Genomic DNA, 17,586 nt, shown 5'->3' on the forward strand with positions numbered 1-17,586 from the left:
GCTTTTTTAATACCTAACTTGAGAGCCACAAGCCTTTTTTGCCTTCTTCTTTACTCGAATGCAACTATATATTTCATGTGCAATGAAGACATTGTCAGATATTGATCGCTCAGGAATAAAGGCAGACTGTTGTGGATAAACAATGAAAGAGAGAAATTCCTAGAGCCGAGTAACTATGATTTTGGATTATCACTTTAGAGGCGACCCCACACAGGCTGATAGGCCTATAATTCTCTACCATTGTTTGCCTTTTTTTTTTTTAGAATTTGGCCAAGAAGGGTCTTATTGAACTGTGGAGGGAGAGTTTTAGTCTGGAGAAGCTCAGAAACAAAATTGAACAGATCAGAATGAGTAAGAGTCCAAAAATGTTGAAAGAACAAGGGTGGGAGGCCATCAAAACCAGGGGACTTAGTAGGCTTCATTGCGGACAATGCTCTTTTCATTTCTTCCAGATCTGGGCATCTACATAGAGCAAGGTTCATTTTCCTCAGTCACTTTAGGGGAGATACATGCACTTTAGGGCTACAAACGATGTAGCCGACACCCTTGCTAGGAGAGGCATGTCCATCCGGACTCGGACCTTGTGGTCTCATCCATCTCTGTGATATGGAAACCTCGGCTTGTAACCGAAACCTTTCTCAATAAATTCATGTGTTACCAAAAAAAAGAAAAAAGTGGGGGACACATGCAAGCTCATGCATGAATTCAAGGAGACATAAAATAGAGGCAAATTGGATATTTCAGCCATATGGTGTGAGTTGTAATTTCATTTTAAGTATAGAGAGTTAAGTATCAATACAAGAACTATCAAGGGTACCTCAATAGAAATTTGTACGATGGTTAAAAATTTAAATAACAAGGGTATAATGGGTAGAAAATTAAAAAAGGGTATAATGGGTATTTTATATACATGGGGTTAAACATAATATCATTTGCAGATGTGAGGGTTGAGGGATATTATACAAATTTTGAAGGATGATTGAGAATTTCATAAATCTATATAAGTCATTTTGGAGATCAACTTTATTTTTCTTGTTCTTATACCAAGTTTAAAGAAAGAGAGATAGTGAGAGTGAGATTGTAGAGGAGGAGGAAATTGAAAGGGATTTCTTGTACAAGAAGGATTTAGAAGCTTTGTGGGTGCATGGAAGCGACTATTTAACAGAATGTTGAATCTTTGAGTTTATGATCAAGGTCTTGGGCAAGGAATTGAAGGGTAAGGAAGAAATTTAACAAAGATTGGACAATTCAGAGTGCAGGTAAGTAAATTCTGCTTACTAATGATGTGTTAAATGTTCATTTTTGTGGTTTGATTTAATGGGCTTGAGAGTGAACTGTGGGTTTGGTAAGAAACCCATCACCAGCTAGATAAAAGGGAGTCATTTTAGCTAAATTTTATGATTAGGAATTTAACTCAAAAAATGGTGCATGTAGATGTATTGGATGAGTGTGGTTGAGTCATTTTAGCCAAATTTTATGATAAGGGATCATGCATAGGGTTTTGGGTTCGAATTTAAAGCGGATCATGCATGGTGTTTTTGGTTCGAATTTGGAGCATAGAAATCCAGAATTGAGCTCAAAACCAGTCTCAAGGCATGATCCGGCTAACCGCTTGGGGAACCAGTTGGCACCGTGGCCCCTGGAACCAAATGGTTCTCAGGAGTTTGCAGGCAGAGGCTTGCCAGCATGCCGCTTGGCTGCCGGCGTGGGAATCCAACGAACTGTTTGGGGATCCGGCGATAATGGATCTACCCTGTTTTGTGAGTTTATTTGGTTTAGTGGGTTGGATCAGATTAAGGTTCTGGTCCGAAAGGGCGTGGGTTCAAATCCCATCCTCAACAATTATATATTCTATGACTGCTGGCACTTTTTATTATATTTGGATGTTTTAGAACATGTGTGTTTAATAATCTAAAGTTCCTTATTTTTTTTTTGCTAAAGGTCAGCAAGATTTTATTAAAAAAGAATGAACAAAATACAGAGAAACCCATTTGGGCATAATTGAAACAAAATATCAGATCTCAATTCCATCTTTGGCATTACCATCAACAGAAAGAGACTCGGACTAAGATAGATCAAAACCTAATCTTCAACTCCATCTTCGGCATTGCCATCAACAGAGAAGACAACGAAATCTATCTAAAGTCTATCAACCAACAAATCACTTGAATCTATCTAAAGTCTTTCCCTATTCTTCTGGTCATTAAAACTGCTAATATGTGTATTAACGATTTATAATGTGTAGTTGTGCCCTTGTTGTTTATTCTCTTGGGGGTATGCCTTTAATTGATAACCTAAACATTCCATATAGGGATCAGTCTACTTTAATCTGTGATGATTTAATAATCTCTGTCTATTAAATTAAATATAATTTTTTTGGTAGGATTTAGGAAATTAAATATGACTTCTAGTTAGGGAGGACATACGTCCTTTACTACCCTACTAGGATTGATGTTGAAGTGTCATATCTGAAATTAATCTTTTTCATCTTCTTTTTCATTTAATTTCATATTTAATTATTAGTAATATATTGTGAATAATTGATATGGGCAGTTTAATATTTTATTTTTATAATCGAATCTAAATGATGAATCAGATTCTATCCATTCTTAAATAAATTGAGATATCCATATCTGCATATATCCGCATCCTATTAGCTTTCGTATAATTTCCCAAATCATAATATGAATAAGATACGGATTTGAATACCACATAATGAAATCAAGAACTGCTGCTCAATGCAACTAAGGTTTTTCTTTTTTTCTTTTATTTTTTATTTATTTATTTATTTATTATTATTATTTTTTTGGAATGCAAATATTATATATACATATTTTATTGCATTTTCAGTATTGTCTTTTGATGGAAGTGCAATTTAGAATTGTTATAAAATGGCATAGTGCAGGTAAAGAGTTGGTTCGAATTTTGATAAGATGAACCGAAGGATTACATCGTTCATTTTTTTCACCTTTATAGCAACAACTTGCCAAGCTGCTCGTTCACGTAAGAATATACTTATCTTTTGGGGGGTTAAGAATTTCCTTAAGACACTAGAAGGGCAGAATTTTTGTCCTCCCATCGTTAATTTATTTGGGTTAATTTCAGAAATTAACTTGATCTGTTTGTCATGAATAACAGGAAACGGGATGGACATAGGGGTATGCTATGGGTTGCTAGGGAATGATCTTCCACCTGCAACCCAAGTGGTGAGCCTCTATAAGAGATGTCAAATCCAAAAGATGAGGCTACACAATCCAAATCATGAAGCCCTGGAAGCATTGAGAGGTTCTCAAATACAAGTCACCTTAGGTGTACCAAATGAAGAAATTCCCAACCTTGCCAATAGCCAAGAAGCTGCTCAATCCTGGTTCACAACAAACGTTGAACCCTACGTTCAGGACATTGAATTTTCTTATATTACTATTGGCAATGAGGCTTTCCCAGACCAGTTTGGCCCTTTCATAGGTCCAGCCATGCACAACCTCAAAAATGTTCTAAATGAATATAACTTACATGGCATTCAGGTCACCACCGTCGTCAACACTGCCGTACTCGCCAACTCATACCCACCCTCGGCAGCTGTCTTCACCGCGGAAGCAGCCTCCGGCATGCTAGACATTCTAGAATTCCTATCTGACAATGGTGCAACCATCATGGTCAATGTGTACCCTTACTACGCCTATGCGGGTGACCCAACAAATGTTCGCCTAGACTATGCACAGTTCAGTGCTAAGGGTCCCGTGGTCCAAGATGGAGCCTTGAGTTATTCGAATTTATTTGATGCCATGGTGGATGCTTTCATTTGGGCTATGGAGAAAATGGGATTCCCAAACGTCGCCGTTGCTATTTCTGAGAGTGGTTGGCCGTCGGCAGGGAACGGGATCTTTACGACACCGGATCTGGCTAGAACTTACAATAGGAATTTCATGAATCATATCATCAAGTCGAGTGGAACACCAAAGAGGCCTAACACATATATGGATGCACATATATTTGCAATGTTCAATGAGAACCAAAAACCTAATGGTACACAGCAATATTTTGGCCTTTTCTATCCCAACATGCTGCCAGTCTATCCCATTTTTCCGTAGTGTTACTAGTGGTACTCCTAGGCCATTACTTAATAATAATAATAAAATGTATTTTGATTGGATGATTAAATGGTACAATGTTTTATCCTTCACCTGTGTAGCATTGGATGGATGGTTCAGCTTGGTCGGGCCAGAAAATGACACAGTCCCAACTCAACTGGAACTGAAACCAAGTTGGGATGAGACCAGGAGCCTAACTGCACTCTCTTTTTCTCCCCTTCCCAGCCCAAACCCCAAGAAACACACACATAGAGCACCCACTAAGGGTGCACATTTGGCCCTGACTGCCCGAACCCGCCTTAAGCCCGAACAGAGCTTGGGCTAAGATTTCTAACCTTGAGGGCGGGTAAAGGTTGAAAAACACTGACCGTGTGTCAAGGTTGGGCTGGGCATGGGTTGAGGCCTAGGCTCGGCCCAACCCAACTCTAAATTTAACCCTGATTTTATACTATGATTTATAATGTGTATAATATATTTAAATATATTATATATACATGTAATATATTATATGCTTCCCACCATATTATATATTAGATTTAAGTAGGTTTTGTTGGTCTTATCTGGCATAGATGTAAGAACCTAGCCCAACCCTGCCAGTCCTGAGAGTAGGTTAGGACTTAATTTTTCAGGTCTTGGTGGGGCTAGGCCCGGCCCAAGCCCAATTAAGGGGATGTAGAGTTGGGTTAGTTTTTCAAAAACCCGGCCCATGTGCACCCCTATCACCCATCAACTCACTCACACGGCACACCCTATCCAAAAATTGCTCTGGAGGTTGGGTATGTCTTGGGCAAATTGCTCTACTGGATCTCTTAGGTGTTGTCTGATATCAGATGATTATATGAGCGGAAATCAACTGGCTTGGTACAATATAGTCAGCCATTTAGTAATTAATATTCAGTAAGGTATGTCCCTACTTTATATCGGAGAAAAGGAAAAATAAAAGGGGAGGGATATCTCAGTTTCAAAAAGAAAGTCGTCATTATTTTTAAAGTATTAGAAGCAAACATCATCTCATTATTACGTGTTTTGAAAGGAAAAGTCACCCTCCATCTGTCCTCCTCAAATTGAATTTTCATAAGACTTTTGACCCTATTTTATGGGATTATATTTGCCATGAAGAGAATGGATTGATACCCCTAAGTGCAAGGTTTTGAAGATTACCCATTTTTCTTTTGTTGAAGATTTTATGATCTTCACATTTTTTTTTTTAGTAGAGTCTTATGATCTTTGCTAAGGCATGCAAACATTTCTTCTGTTTTTTTCAGCCATGCCTAGTATTCACATTAACCCTATAAAGATATATTTTTTTTCTTTTCTTGGGTGTGGGGTGGGGTGGGGTGGGGTGGGGTGGGGGGTGGGTTCCCGCGGCTCTTAAGGCTCAATTATGTGGTATTTTATGTTTCCCTAAATAACACCTTCTTATTAACTATTTGGATTTGCCGTTGATTTCTTTGAAGTTTTCTATCCATTATTGTACTCCTATTCTTGATAAGCTTTGAAAGAGACTTCAAATTTGGAAGAGTAAGCCAATTTCCTTTGCGGGTCATCTAGGACTTATTCGATCTATCATCCAAGCTCTTACATTTACTAGTTAGAAGTTTTTGGTCATCCAACTTTTGTATCTTCTAAGCTTGAGTCTCTTATATCTTCTTTCCTTTAGTAAGGAAGTGATTGTAATACCCTACTTTTTAAACCCGGTCTAATTACACGGTTAATCCGGTTTAACCATGCAGGACCCGAACCAGAGAGGGTTAAGGCGGGTTCCTTATGGACCATGATGGTAAGGGTGACTTTGAACACAGGTTGGCCAGACAAGTCTGAGTCAGTGCCAGAGGAGACGGGTGTACCTAAGCCGTGCACATGCACGTACCATAAGGCCATGTACGAATAATGCTGGTATGTACCCGTATCCTAAAACGCATACGTGTAATATACCATGTGCCGAGAGTGAGATACATGCCGAGAGTCGAATTTCATCAAAATCCCACTTGTTGGCCAACTTTCGGCCCTCAGGTGGGCGGATGCGCCCACCTAAGTGACCCACCCATAAGGTTACTAATTGTTTTAGGAAGTATAAATAGCCTTATTTTGTGTTTTTCAATATCTCATTTATTACTTTTAGAAGTTGGTGAGAAGATTAAAGAGGAGAGAGAAAAGAAGGGAGAAAAGAGAACGGAGAAGAGGAAAAGGGAAGGAAGAGGAAGAAAAAATGGATTTAAGCGGCGCTAAGGGTTGATATCCCTATTCCGATGCCGGGAGAGTGATCCCCAACACGGGATCTACGATTAGAAGTGAGCAAAGGCTATGTTTCTTAAACTTTCACCAAACCCAAGTAAAACCCTTGATTTGGGGAAAGTTCTTGAGATCTTGTAAATCCCACTTGAGATGATAAATCTAAGGTTTAATAGATGGTTTATGTGTTGATTTTGAAGGATTTGAAGAAGTGTTTACAAGGATAGAGAAGCATTGGTGATTTCTTGAGCTAAGAAGTGGTCTTGGGGTTTTGAAAGAAGTTCTTGAGCAAAGAAGGTAGGATAGCTTCTCAATCCTTAAATCTAACTTAGATCTAAGTTAGAATCGTCTTATAAGACCTTGAATGCGTGGAAAATGGGGTTGGAAAAGCCCTATTTGATTCCCCAAAGGTTGGGGAAAGTTTCAGGGGAAAAAAACATTTTTCCGCCCTCACAGGCGGGCGGAGACTGATGGGCCAAGCTGCCCGCCTGAGGGCACCCACCTGAGAGGGCAGGCCCTCGGGGCCAAATGGTGGGCCGACCGGTGGGCCGACCAACGGGTCGAGCTACCCACCAATCATGACCGGTGGGCCGACCGATGGGCCAAGCTGCCTGTCTGTCATAATCGGCCTTCAGACCCCACCGACAAGCTGACCGGTGGACCGACCTGCCCACCTGTGAAGATCGGTGGGCCGTGACAGGTGGGCTGTCCGACCCACCCAAGAGGCCCCCAACGTGATTTTTGTGCCGAATGGACCCAAAACGGACGTGCGACATTCTTTTATGATTCAAAACATGATTTTGTCATCAAATCTTGTTAGTTTTGACCCCAAAGTGGTGAAATGCTAACCCCATTCACTTATGATAGGTTCACCAAAATTTACGTTTCTCGCGCCGGATCCCACCCGTACCGGGCGTGAGTCTTTGTACCCAATAGGTAAGTGGTGAGAGGACATTTGACTTTATTTTAAGGTTGTTGTGCATCATTTAATTGTATCTAGATTAGCCATGTCATCATGCAAACTATGTGTAGCTTAGTCATCCTCATATGATTATGACATGCGTGTGGTGTTTTACTTTTTCAATGCTAAATGATTGATGTGCTTATGTGATGAATGATGAAACCACGGTGCATGATGCATTATTAGACTAGATGCCGTAGTCAACTTAGAAAGGAGTGCATTGGTGGCCCGTGGAATGGGACGTGGTGGCACTATGCAATCGTACTATGACATGTAGGAGCATGCGGTTTAGGATTGTCATCTTCTCATGCTACGACCCTTCCCAACAAGGGTTGAGGTGTTGGGTTACCATTTGGGGGGAAGCAATGGTCGCGGTTGTCGGGTCACTGTGGCAGTTAGACATACGCCCGACTGGTCATTAGGATAGTCGGCAACATCGGTGCTATATTCAAGAGGGCCAATCGTACTGCTTTTAAATTACTGGAGTCAGCACCTTTACTTTCTGTCATTTACTTTATGTTGAGAGCCGGTGGTCGGTATGCTTTACTTTTTCGAGTACTCACGGTGGGCCTTCTCCGACAGCCCTATGGGTGTATCGCGGGATGGAGTTCGTGGCTCGTACTCGGAGTATACGTGCATTGTGGTTGTAGTAGCACTAAACCCAAGACTTAGTAATATTATTTAGGTGGATGTGATTTAAAATGAATTGCATAGCATGTAGTGCATGTGAATGTGATTGCTGTGTGAATTGTTGTGTGGTCCTTCTTTTCACTTACTGAGCTAGTGAGCTCATCCCACGTGTACACCTCTTTTAGATGATTCTGCAGGTTACCCGCCTGAAGATCAAGGGTCGGGCCCCACAGTTGAGTTCCCCAATGAGGATTGGTGGGTCCCTGAGGAGTGTGAGCACGACACGGATTGCTTGTGCGAGGGCTGTGCTGCGGGACCGCAGTATTGAAGCCGTGCAGGGTTATTCTTTTGAGTGTGAGTACAGCTCGGACTGGTTGTGCAAGGGCTGTGCTGCGGGACCGCAGTATTGACGCCATGTAGGGTTATACTTTTTGATTTTTTTGTTGACCCCTTTTGTGTACTTCATACATGAATTGTTATTCTTTTTGTGTAAATATCATGCCTGCGGGCCCACATATAATTATCTATATACTACAATTTGGGTATCAAGTATATTGGGGGTATTTACAGGTAAATTAAGTCTTCCGCTGAACTTTTGAATGTTTATCTTAGATGTGTATATGCTATGGTTGGGTACTGTATCAGATGATCTTGGCAGGTTTGGGTTAACCTGGTTAACCCGGTCACCGGTCCAGTTCTGTGTGAACGGCGTGTGACAACGGTGGTATCAGAGCGTGATGCTCTATTCACTCATAGCATACCATATAGACCCCATAGAATCTATAATAGGAAATGGGATTGGGTAAAGGTAAAAGCTTTAAAGAGTTAAAAGCCAAAGAAAGAAAGTAATAAAAATGGTTGCATTTAGCTAATGCATTTCATGGCATGCATTAGAGAATGTTTATTTAGAACAAATGAAAGATTAGTTATTTGATTCCATAACCCATCGAGTATGTACTTAACGAAATTTCGGCAGCATAACGACGCTAAAACAAGATTTCCAAAATTTTTCACACACAAGCTCCTGATAGACAACATATATATATATATACCAATAAGTAAAATCAATACAAAACCAACTACAAGTCACCAAACATCATCACAGCACCATACTAGCAAGTCCAATTACAGAGAAGGGAAAAGGACAAAGAAAAATAATAATATGAACTAAGGCACCAGGGATGTAGCGAGACAATTGGATCACCTCTCCTGCTTCGGGTTGGCTCAGCAGAGGGGGCCTGGCCAGGCAGATTTTGACTTCTTCAAATGCCACTTCACAGTCGTTTATCCAGTAGAATTGCTAAGGTCATTTTCCTCCTTTTAACAGCTTGAAGAAAGGAAGAGACTTATCTCTAGCCCAGGAAAGGAACCTGTTCAGTGCGGCTAGGCACCCTCTTAACTTCTAGACTTTACGGATGTTCCTTGGCGGGCTCATCTCTTGAATGGCTTCAATTTTGGAAGTGTTTGCTTTTATTCCCCTTTGTGATACGAGGAAGCCCAGGAATTTCCTAGAAGTCACTCCGAATGCGGACTTTATGGGGTTTAACCTCATCTAGTTTTATCGCAGGACATCAAAGGCTTCCCTCTGGTCTAGCACATGATTAGTGCCTTTTGCACTCTTGACCAGCATGTCATCGATGTAAACTTCCATATTTCTTCTGATCTGGCTTCGAAACATAGTGTTGACCATTCTCTTGTATGTGGCTCTTGCATTCTTAAGGCCAAAAGGCATCGCAGTGTAGCAATAATTGCCCTAAGTGGTGAGAAATGTTGTTTTCTCCTCATCTTCAACTTTCACCTTTATATGGTTGTATCCCGAGTATGCATCCATTAAGGTCAGCATTTCGTGGTCTGCCATTGAGTCTATGAGGGAGTCGATCCTAGGTAAGGGATAATAGTCCTTAGGACAAGTTTTGTTCAGATCAGTGTAGTCTATACAAATCCTCCACCTCCCGTTGGACTTTGGAACCATGACAACATTAGCCACCCAGGTTGGGTATTTCACTTCTCTCACGAACCCCGCGGCTAGGAGTTTTTCCATTTCATTGATGATTATGTTTTGCTCCGATGTAAAGTTCCTATGCTTTTGTTGAAAAGGCTTGAAGCTAGGGTTAATGTCTAGACTGTGCTTAGCCACGTTTCTTGGGATGCCTGGCATGTCAGAGGCTTTCCACATGAAGATGTTAGAGTTTTTGCGGAGGAAGTTTAGGATTTCATTACGACGTTCGAAGCCCAGTAGTGCTCCTAGCTGGACAGTCTTTGTTAGCTCGGCCTTGGTCAGATTACACGGTTGACCCGATTTAACTATGCAGGACCCGAACCGGAGAGAGTTAGAGCGGGTTCCTTATGGACTATGATGGCAAAGGTGACCTTAAACACCGGCTGACCCGACAAGTCTGAGCCAGTGCCAGAAGAGACGGGAATACCCAAGCCGTGTACATGCACCTATCATAAGGCCATATACGGATAAAGCAGGTATGTAGCCATATATTAAGGTGCATACGTATATTACATCGTATGCCAAGGGTGGGGTTCTCGCCGAGGCCCAAACTCTGTCAAAATCCCAAGTTTTGGCCCTCAGGTGGGTGGACAGGTGGGCGCATCCACCCACCTGAGTGACCCATCCGTGTGAATTAGTTAGTTATTAAAGAAGTATATATAGCATTTATACTTTCTTTTCTTTTCTCATTTATGACACCCGTACGTTGGTGAGAAGAGTAAGGAGGAGAGAGAAAAGAAAGGAAGGAAGAAGAGAAGAGAAGGAAGAGGAAGAAGAGAAGGATTTCAGCGGCACCAAGGCTTGATCTTCCCATTCTGGCGTTGGAAGAGTGATCTTCAACACTAGATCTACATTTAGAGGTAAGCAAAGTTGGGTTCCTTAAACATTCACCACACCCAAGTAAAAGCCTTGATTCGAGTAGGGTTTCTTGAGATCTTGTAAATCTCCTTTGAAATGATGAATCTAAGGTTTAATAGATGATTTATGTGTTGATCTTGAAGGATTTTAAGAAGTATTTACAAGGTTGGAGAAGCATTGTGGATTTGAAGTGATTTTGGGGTTTTGAAGGTGTTCTTGAGCAAAGAAGGTAAGATGGCTTCCCATTCCTTAGATCTAACCTAGATCTAGGTTAGAACCATCCTATAAGACTTTGAAAGTGTGAAGAATGGGTTTGGAAAAGCCCCATTTGAATCCCCAAAGAATGAAGAAAGTTGGGAAGAAACAACAAGTTTCCCGCCAAGACCGGTGGGCCATCTGGCCCGCCTGTGGGCACCCACCTGAGAGGGCAGGGCCCTCGGGCACAACCGACGGGCCAGACCGACGGGCTAACCGGTGGGCCACCCTACCCGCCGGTCTTAGCAAACCCCCTAGCCCAACCGGTGGGCCAGACCGGTGGGCCAACCTACCCGCTGGTCCAGACCGGTGTGTCTAACCGGTGGGCCAGACAGGTGGGCTGTCTGACCCACCTGAGAGGCTCCGAATGTGATTTTTTCGTCCGATTGGGCCCAAATCGGACGTGTGACCTTCTTTTAGGATTCTAAACATGATCATGTCATTGGATTGTGTTAATTTTGATTCCAAGATGGTGAAATACTAACCCCGCTCACTCATGTTAGGTTCACCAAATCCTACGCTTCTCGCACCGGATCTCACCCGTACCGAACGGGAATCCTTGTACACTACAAGTAAGTGGGGAGAGGACGTTTGGCTTTGTTTTAAGGCATTGTTTGGCATTCATTTAATTGTATCTAGTCTAGTCATGCCATCATGAAAATGCTATGTAGATTAGTCATCCTCACATGGTTATGCATGGATGTTGTGTTTATTTTCTAAATGCCAAGTGATAATATGCTTCTGTGATGAATATTGACATCATTGTGCATAATGCATTAATAGACTAGATGTCATAGTCGGCTTGAAAATGAGTGCATTGGTGGCCCGTGGTATGGGACGCGATGACACTATGTAATCATACTATATCATATAGGAGCATGCGGTTTAGGATTTTCACCTTCCCGTGCTACGACCCTTCCCAACAGGGGTTAAGGTGTTGGGTTACCATTTGGGGGGAAGCAGTGGTCGCGGTTATCGGGTCACTGTGGCGGTTAGACATAACGCCCGGTGGGTCATTAGGACAGTTGGCAACCCCGGTGGTATATTCAAGAGGGCCAATCGTACTGCTTTTAAATTGTTGGAGTCAGCACTTTTAATTTCAGTCATTTACTTTTTTGTTGAGAGCCAATGGTCGGCATATTTTTACTTTTTCGAGTACTCACGGTGGGCCTTCTCCGACAGCCCTATGGGCGTATCGCGGGATGGAGTTCGCGGCTCGTACCTGGAGTATAGGCGCACTGTGGCTGTAGTAGCACTAAACCAAAGACTTAGTAATGTTGCTTAGGTGGATGTGATTTAAAATGTATTGCATAGCATGTAGTACATATGATTGTGTTTTGTTGTGTGGACTGCTGTGTGGTCCATCCTTCCACTTACTGAGCTAGTGAGCTCATCCCACGTGTGCACCTCTTTTTAGATGATTTTACAGATCATCCATCTGAAGAGCACGGGTCGGGTCCCACGGTTGAGTTCCCTGAAGAGGACTGGTGGGCCCTTGGGGAGTTAGGGCATGACACTGATTGCTCGTGCGAGAGTTGTGTTGCAGGATCGCAGTTCTGATGTCGAGCTGAGCTCTACCATGTGATGCCGAGCTGAGCTCTACTATGTGATGCCGAGCTGGGCTCAATCCTTAATACCGAGCTGAGCTGTAGCCCTTGATACCGAGCCGAGTTGTATACTCTAATTTTTTATGGTTTCCTTTATGTACTTGATATGTGAATTGTACTTTTATTGTGTAAATATCATGCCTTCGGGCCCACATGTATATAACTATTATATCACAATTCGGGTATCAAGTATTATAGGAATATTCACAGGTAAACCAAGTCTTCCGCTGATCTGAGAAGCTTTTATTAGTTGTGTATATGCTGTGGTGGAATACAGTATCAGATGATCCTGGCAGGTTTGGGTTAACCAGTGTTAACCCGGTCACTGGCCCGGTTCGGTGTGAACGGGGTGTGACAGTGAGCAACTTTTCCATAGGCTCGGCTCAGTGCAGAAGACTTTCATCAGGACAATCGATGATTTTTACTATGCATGCTAGGCCAGAACATGGTTTTTTGACAAACTTTATGAAATTAGCATATCACTCTCGGGACTCCTTGTGGCTGGACCTGCATTCCCTGATTCCTTTGCTTATGGGAAACTTGACCTTCATATGCTTGGTTGACACAATAGCCCCTAGGCCATTAAGACCGGGTCGGTCAAGGATCGCATTGTAAGGTAAGGCTATCTTGGCGACCATGAATGTGACCATGGTGGTGGTTATTTGAGCTCCCTGATCGATGGTCACTGGTAGGTCGACTACTCCCTCTAGCTTTACAAGTGCACCTGAAAATCCATACAAAGGTCGAGGGGTGGGCTTTAAGAAACCGGTGTCAAGCCCTAGTTTCATGAATGCTTCATATGACATAAGGTCGATGGATGCTCCTATGTCTACTAGCACCCTGTGAAAGGGGTGGTTGGCCACCATTAACTGGATCACGACAGCATCATTGTGAGGCCGATTTAGTTCTTCTAGGTCCTTGTCCGAGAATGTGATGGGAGGATCTACTTTGAGGGTTTTGATAGGCTGTTTCGTAATGTACACAAACCGAGCATGAGCTTTGGCCGTTCTTATCGATTTCATGGTGGGTCCTTCCATGATAGTCAGGATGGCTGAACCCATAAGCTGATTGTCATATAGGTCAGCTCAGTCTGTGCCAGGCTCCTTTTGTTGCTCAGCCCAATCTTGGCTCGACCCGACCTCATTTCTCCTCAGCTCGGGCCAGTTTCCTTCACCATATTTCTGCTTCAAATATTTGTTGAGGTACCTTACCTTAATGAGTTCATCAATCTCCCTTTTCAGGGATTTATAATCTTCAGTGTCATGTCCATGGTCCCGATGGTATCGACAATACCGGTTGGGGTTCCTTTCCTCTAGCTTAGCCACCATTGGTCTGGGCCAGTAAAAATATTTCTGGTCTTGGATCTCTAGAAGTAAATTTGTCCACGAGCGATCGAGCTTGTATAGTTCAGGCTCAGCTGTGTCAAGCGGTCAATCTGTCCTATTCTTCTTGGGCTTCCGGGAGTCATCCCCCGGCCTTGGAGGTCTTCGCTTCTTATTTTCTGGTTGCTCATTTCTGTTGGTTATCCCCTTGACGGCTAGGACCTCTTCCATATTGGCATACTGATTACACCTCCTTAGCAGCTCGGTCATTATATCTGGCAAGTCAAGGGCCAGAGATCAGACCAGATTAGGTTGCGTGATCCCGTTACAGAGCGAACTGTAGGCTACTCAGTCTTTGAGATTCTTCACTTCCAGGGTCGCTTTTGGAGAAATGGGTGAGGAAATCTCGTATAGTCTCTCCTGATCTCTGTCTCATGTTCATCATATTTTGTAAGATCTACTTCTGCTTCATGTTAGCTTTGAAATGAGTGAGGAACGCCCTCATCAGTTCTTCATAGTTGTGGATGGACCAGGGTTTCAAGTTCAACATCCATACTAATGCTGCATCCTTCAGTGAGGCTACGAAATCTTGGCAGAGAGTTGCATCTGATCTCCCATAGACTGTCATGGTTGAACCGTAGTATAGGAGATAATCGTAGGGATCTGTGGTGCCATCATCTATGGTAAAGACAGGTACCATAAAATTTAAGGGTAGTTCAGCTTCTATTAACTCATCAGATAGTGCAATATGGGCTAGAGTGTCACACCCCATTCACACAGAACCGGGCCAGTGACCGGGTTAACACCGGTTAACCCAAACCTGCCAGGATCATCTGATACAGTATCCCACCACAGCACACATACAACTAAGAAAGTGTTCAACAGTTCAGCAGAAGACTTTGTTTACCTGTAAATATTCCCATTATACTTGATACCCAAATTGTAATTACATAGTTAAGTACATGTGGGCCCGCAGGCATGATATTTACACAAAAAGAATATAATTTACATATCAAGTACACAAAAGGAATCATCAAAAATCAGAGAGTCAGCTCAGCTCGGTATTAGAAGTAGGGCTCAGCTCGGTATCAAAAGGTAGAGCTCAGCCCGGTATCAGAAGGTAGAGCTCAGCTCGGTATCAAAACAAGGCTCAGCTCGGTATCAGGAAGTAAAGCTCAGCTCGGCATCAAAACTGCGGTCCCGCAGCATAGCTCTCGCACGAGCAATCCGTGCCATGCTCTAATTCTTCGGGGACCCACCAATCCTCCTCAGGGAACTCAACTGTGGGGCCTGCCCCGTGCTCATCAGGTTGATGACCTGCAAAATCATCTAAAAGTGGTACACACGTGGGATGAGCTCACTAGCTCAGTAAGTGAAAAGAAGGACCACATAGCAGTCCACACAACAAATCACAACCATATGCACTATATGCTATGCAATTCATTTTTAATCACATCCACCTAAACAACATTACTAAGTCCTTGGTTTAGTGCTACTACAACCACAGTGCGCGTATACACCGGGTACGAGCTATGAACTCCAACCCGCGATACGCCCATAGGGCTGTCGGAGAAGGCCCACCGTGAGTACTCGAAAAAGTAAAACATGCCGACCACCAGCTCTCAACATAAAGTAAATGATAGAAATTAAAGGTGCTAACTCCAGCAGTTTAAAAGCAGTACGATTGGCCCTCTTGAATATACCACCGGGGTTGCCGACTGTCCTAATGACCCGCCAGGCGTATGTCTAACCACCACAGTGACCCAACAACCGTGACTATTGCTTCCCCCCAAATGGTAACCCAACACCTCAACCCCTGTTGGGAAGGGTCGTAGCACGGGAAGATGATAATCCTACACCGCATGCTCCTATATGACATAGTACGATTGCATAGTACCTCCGCATCCCATTCTATGGGCCACCAATGCACTCGTTTCCAAGCCGACTACGACATCTAGTCTACTAATGCATTATGCACAATGATGTCATCATTCATCACATATTCACATCATCATTTGACATTAAGAAAATAAACATAACACACAAGTCATAATAATATGAGGATGGCTAAGCTACATATAATTTGCATGATGGCATGGCTAATCTAGATGCAATGGAATGATGCACAACAAGCCTTAAAATAAGGCCAAACGTCCTCTCCCCACTTACCTGTAGTGTACAAAGACTCACACCTGGTATGGGTGAGATCCGGTGCGAGAAGCATAAGATTTGGTGAACCTATTATAAGTGACTGGGGTGAGTATTTCACCACCTTGGGATCAAAATTAACACGATCCAATGATGAAATCATGTTTAGAATCCTAAAAGAAAGTTGCACATCCGTTTTGGGTCCGTTCGGACGTAAAAATCACGTTGGGAGCCTCTCCGGTGGGTCGGACAGCCCACCTGTCATGACCCACCAGTTAGACCCACCGGTCATGTCCGACGGGCAAGTCGGCCCGCTGGTTGGGCCCAAGGGACCTGCTAAGATCGGCGGGTAGGTTGGCCCACCGGTTGGCCCCCAGGGTCTGCCCTCTCAGGCGGGTGCCCTCAGGCGGGCCATTTGGCCCACCGATTTGGCCCTAGGGTCTTGGCGGGAAAGTGCCATTTTTCCCCAAACTTCCCCTAACCTTTGGGGAATCAAATGGGGCTTTTCCAAATCCATTCTTCACACATTCAAGGTCTCATAAGATAGTTCTAACCTAGATCTAGGTTAGATTTAAGGAATGGAAAGCCATCTTACCTTCTTTGCTCAAGAACTCCTTCAAAACCCTAAAATCACTTCAAATCACCAATGCTTTTGCCAACCTTGTAAACACTTCTTCAAATCCTTCAAAATCAACACATAGATCATCTATTAAGCCTTAGATTCATCATCTCAAGGGGGATTTACAAGACCTCAAGAAACTCTACCCAAATCAAAGGTTTTACTTGGGTATGGTGAAAGTTTAAGAAACCCAGCCTTTGCTCACCTCTAAACGTAGATCTCGTATTGGAGATCACTTTTCCGGCGTCGGAATGGGAAGATCAAGCCTTGGCATCGCTTAAATCCTTCCTCTACTTCTTCTTCCTCCCCTTTCTTCTTCTCCATTCTCTTTTCTCCTTCCTTTTCTCTCTCCTCTTTACTCTTTTCACCAACCACCCGAATGACATAAATGAGAAAATGGAAACTCATAAATGCTATTTATACTTTCTAAAATAACTAAGTAATCACATGGGTGGGTCACTCAGGTGGGTGGATGCGCCCACCTGTGACTGCCCACCTGAGGGCCAAAACTTGACCAACAAGTGGGATTTTGACAAAGTTCGGCCCTCGGCATGAATCTCACTCTTGGCATAAGATGTAATATACATATGCACCTTAAGATACGGCTACATACCTACTTTATCCATACATGGCCTTATGATATGTGCATGTACACGGCTTGGGTACACCCGTCTCCTCTGGCACTGGCTCGGACTTGTCTGGCCAGCCGGTGTTTAAGGTCACCCTTGCCATCATGGTCCATAAGGAACCTGCCTTAACTCTCTCTGGTTCGGGTCCTGCATGGTTAAACCGGGTCAACCGTGTAATCAGACCGGGTTTAAGAAGTAGGGTATTACATTTACCCCCCCTTTCTGAAAATTTCAT

The 17,586-nt window shown here is 43.1% G+C and overlaps 1 protein-coding gene across 3 annotated transcripts; it reads left to right on the forward strand.

Moving 5' to 3' along the window:
* The first annotated feature begins 1,029 nt into the window (after window positions 1–1,029).
* On the forward strand, window positions 1,030–4,183 carry LOC122066281 (probable glucan endo-1,3-beta-glucosidase BG4). Of its 3 annotated transcripts, none has more exons than XM_042630100.1 (3): window positions 1,030–1,259; window positions 2,901–3,003; window positions 3,139–4,183. In XM_042630100.1, exons 2-3 carry the CDS (start codon window positions 2,934–2,936, stop codon window positions 4,089–4,091), a joined length of 1,023 nt encoding a protein of 340 aa, XP_042486034.1. In that variant the 5' UTR covers window positions 1,030–1,259; window positions 2,901–2,933; the 3' UTR covers window positions 4,092–4,183. The 3 variants fall into 3 exon arrangements, with proteins under 3 accessions (XP_042486034.1, XP_042486035.1, XP_042486033.1); XM_042630101.1 differs by having other exon boundaries at window positions 1,030–1,216; window positions 2,906–3,003; XM_042630099.1 differs by having other exon boundaries at window positions 1,031–1,259; window positions 2,906–3,003.
* The last annotated feature ends 13,403 nt before the right edge of the window (window positions 4,184–17,586 follow it).

Source organism: Macadamia integrifolia, unplaced genomic scaffold, assembly GCF_013358625.1.
Source record: "Macadamia integrifolia cultivar HAES 741 unplaced genomic scaffold, SCU_Mint_v3 scaffold2318, whole genome shotgun sequence".
In the NCBI taxonomy this organism is placed as follows: Eukaryota; Viridiplantae; Streptophyta; class Magnoliopsida; order Proteales; family Proteaceae; genus Macadamia; species Macadamia integrifolia.

Bases quoted from the DNA above. Each gene is read 5' to 3' on its own strand.
- LOC122066281 (XM_042630100.1), top strand. From the start codon at position 2,934: ATGAACCGAAGGATTACATCGTTCATTTTTTTCACCTTTATAGCAACA. The intron at 3,004-3,138 runs GTAAGAATATAC...CATGAATAACAG, and splicing joins TTGCCAAGCTGCTCGTTCAC to GAAACGGGATGGACATAGGG.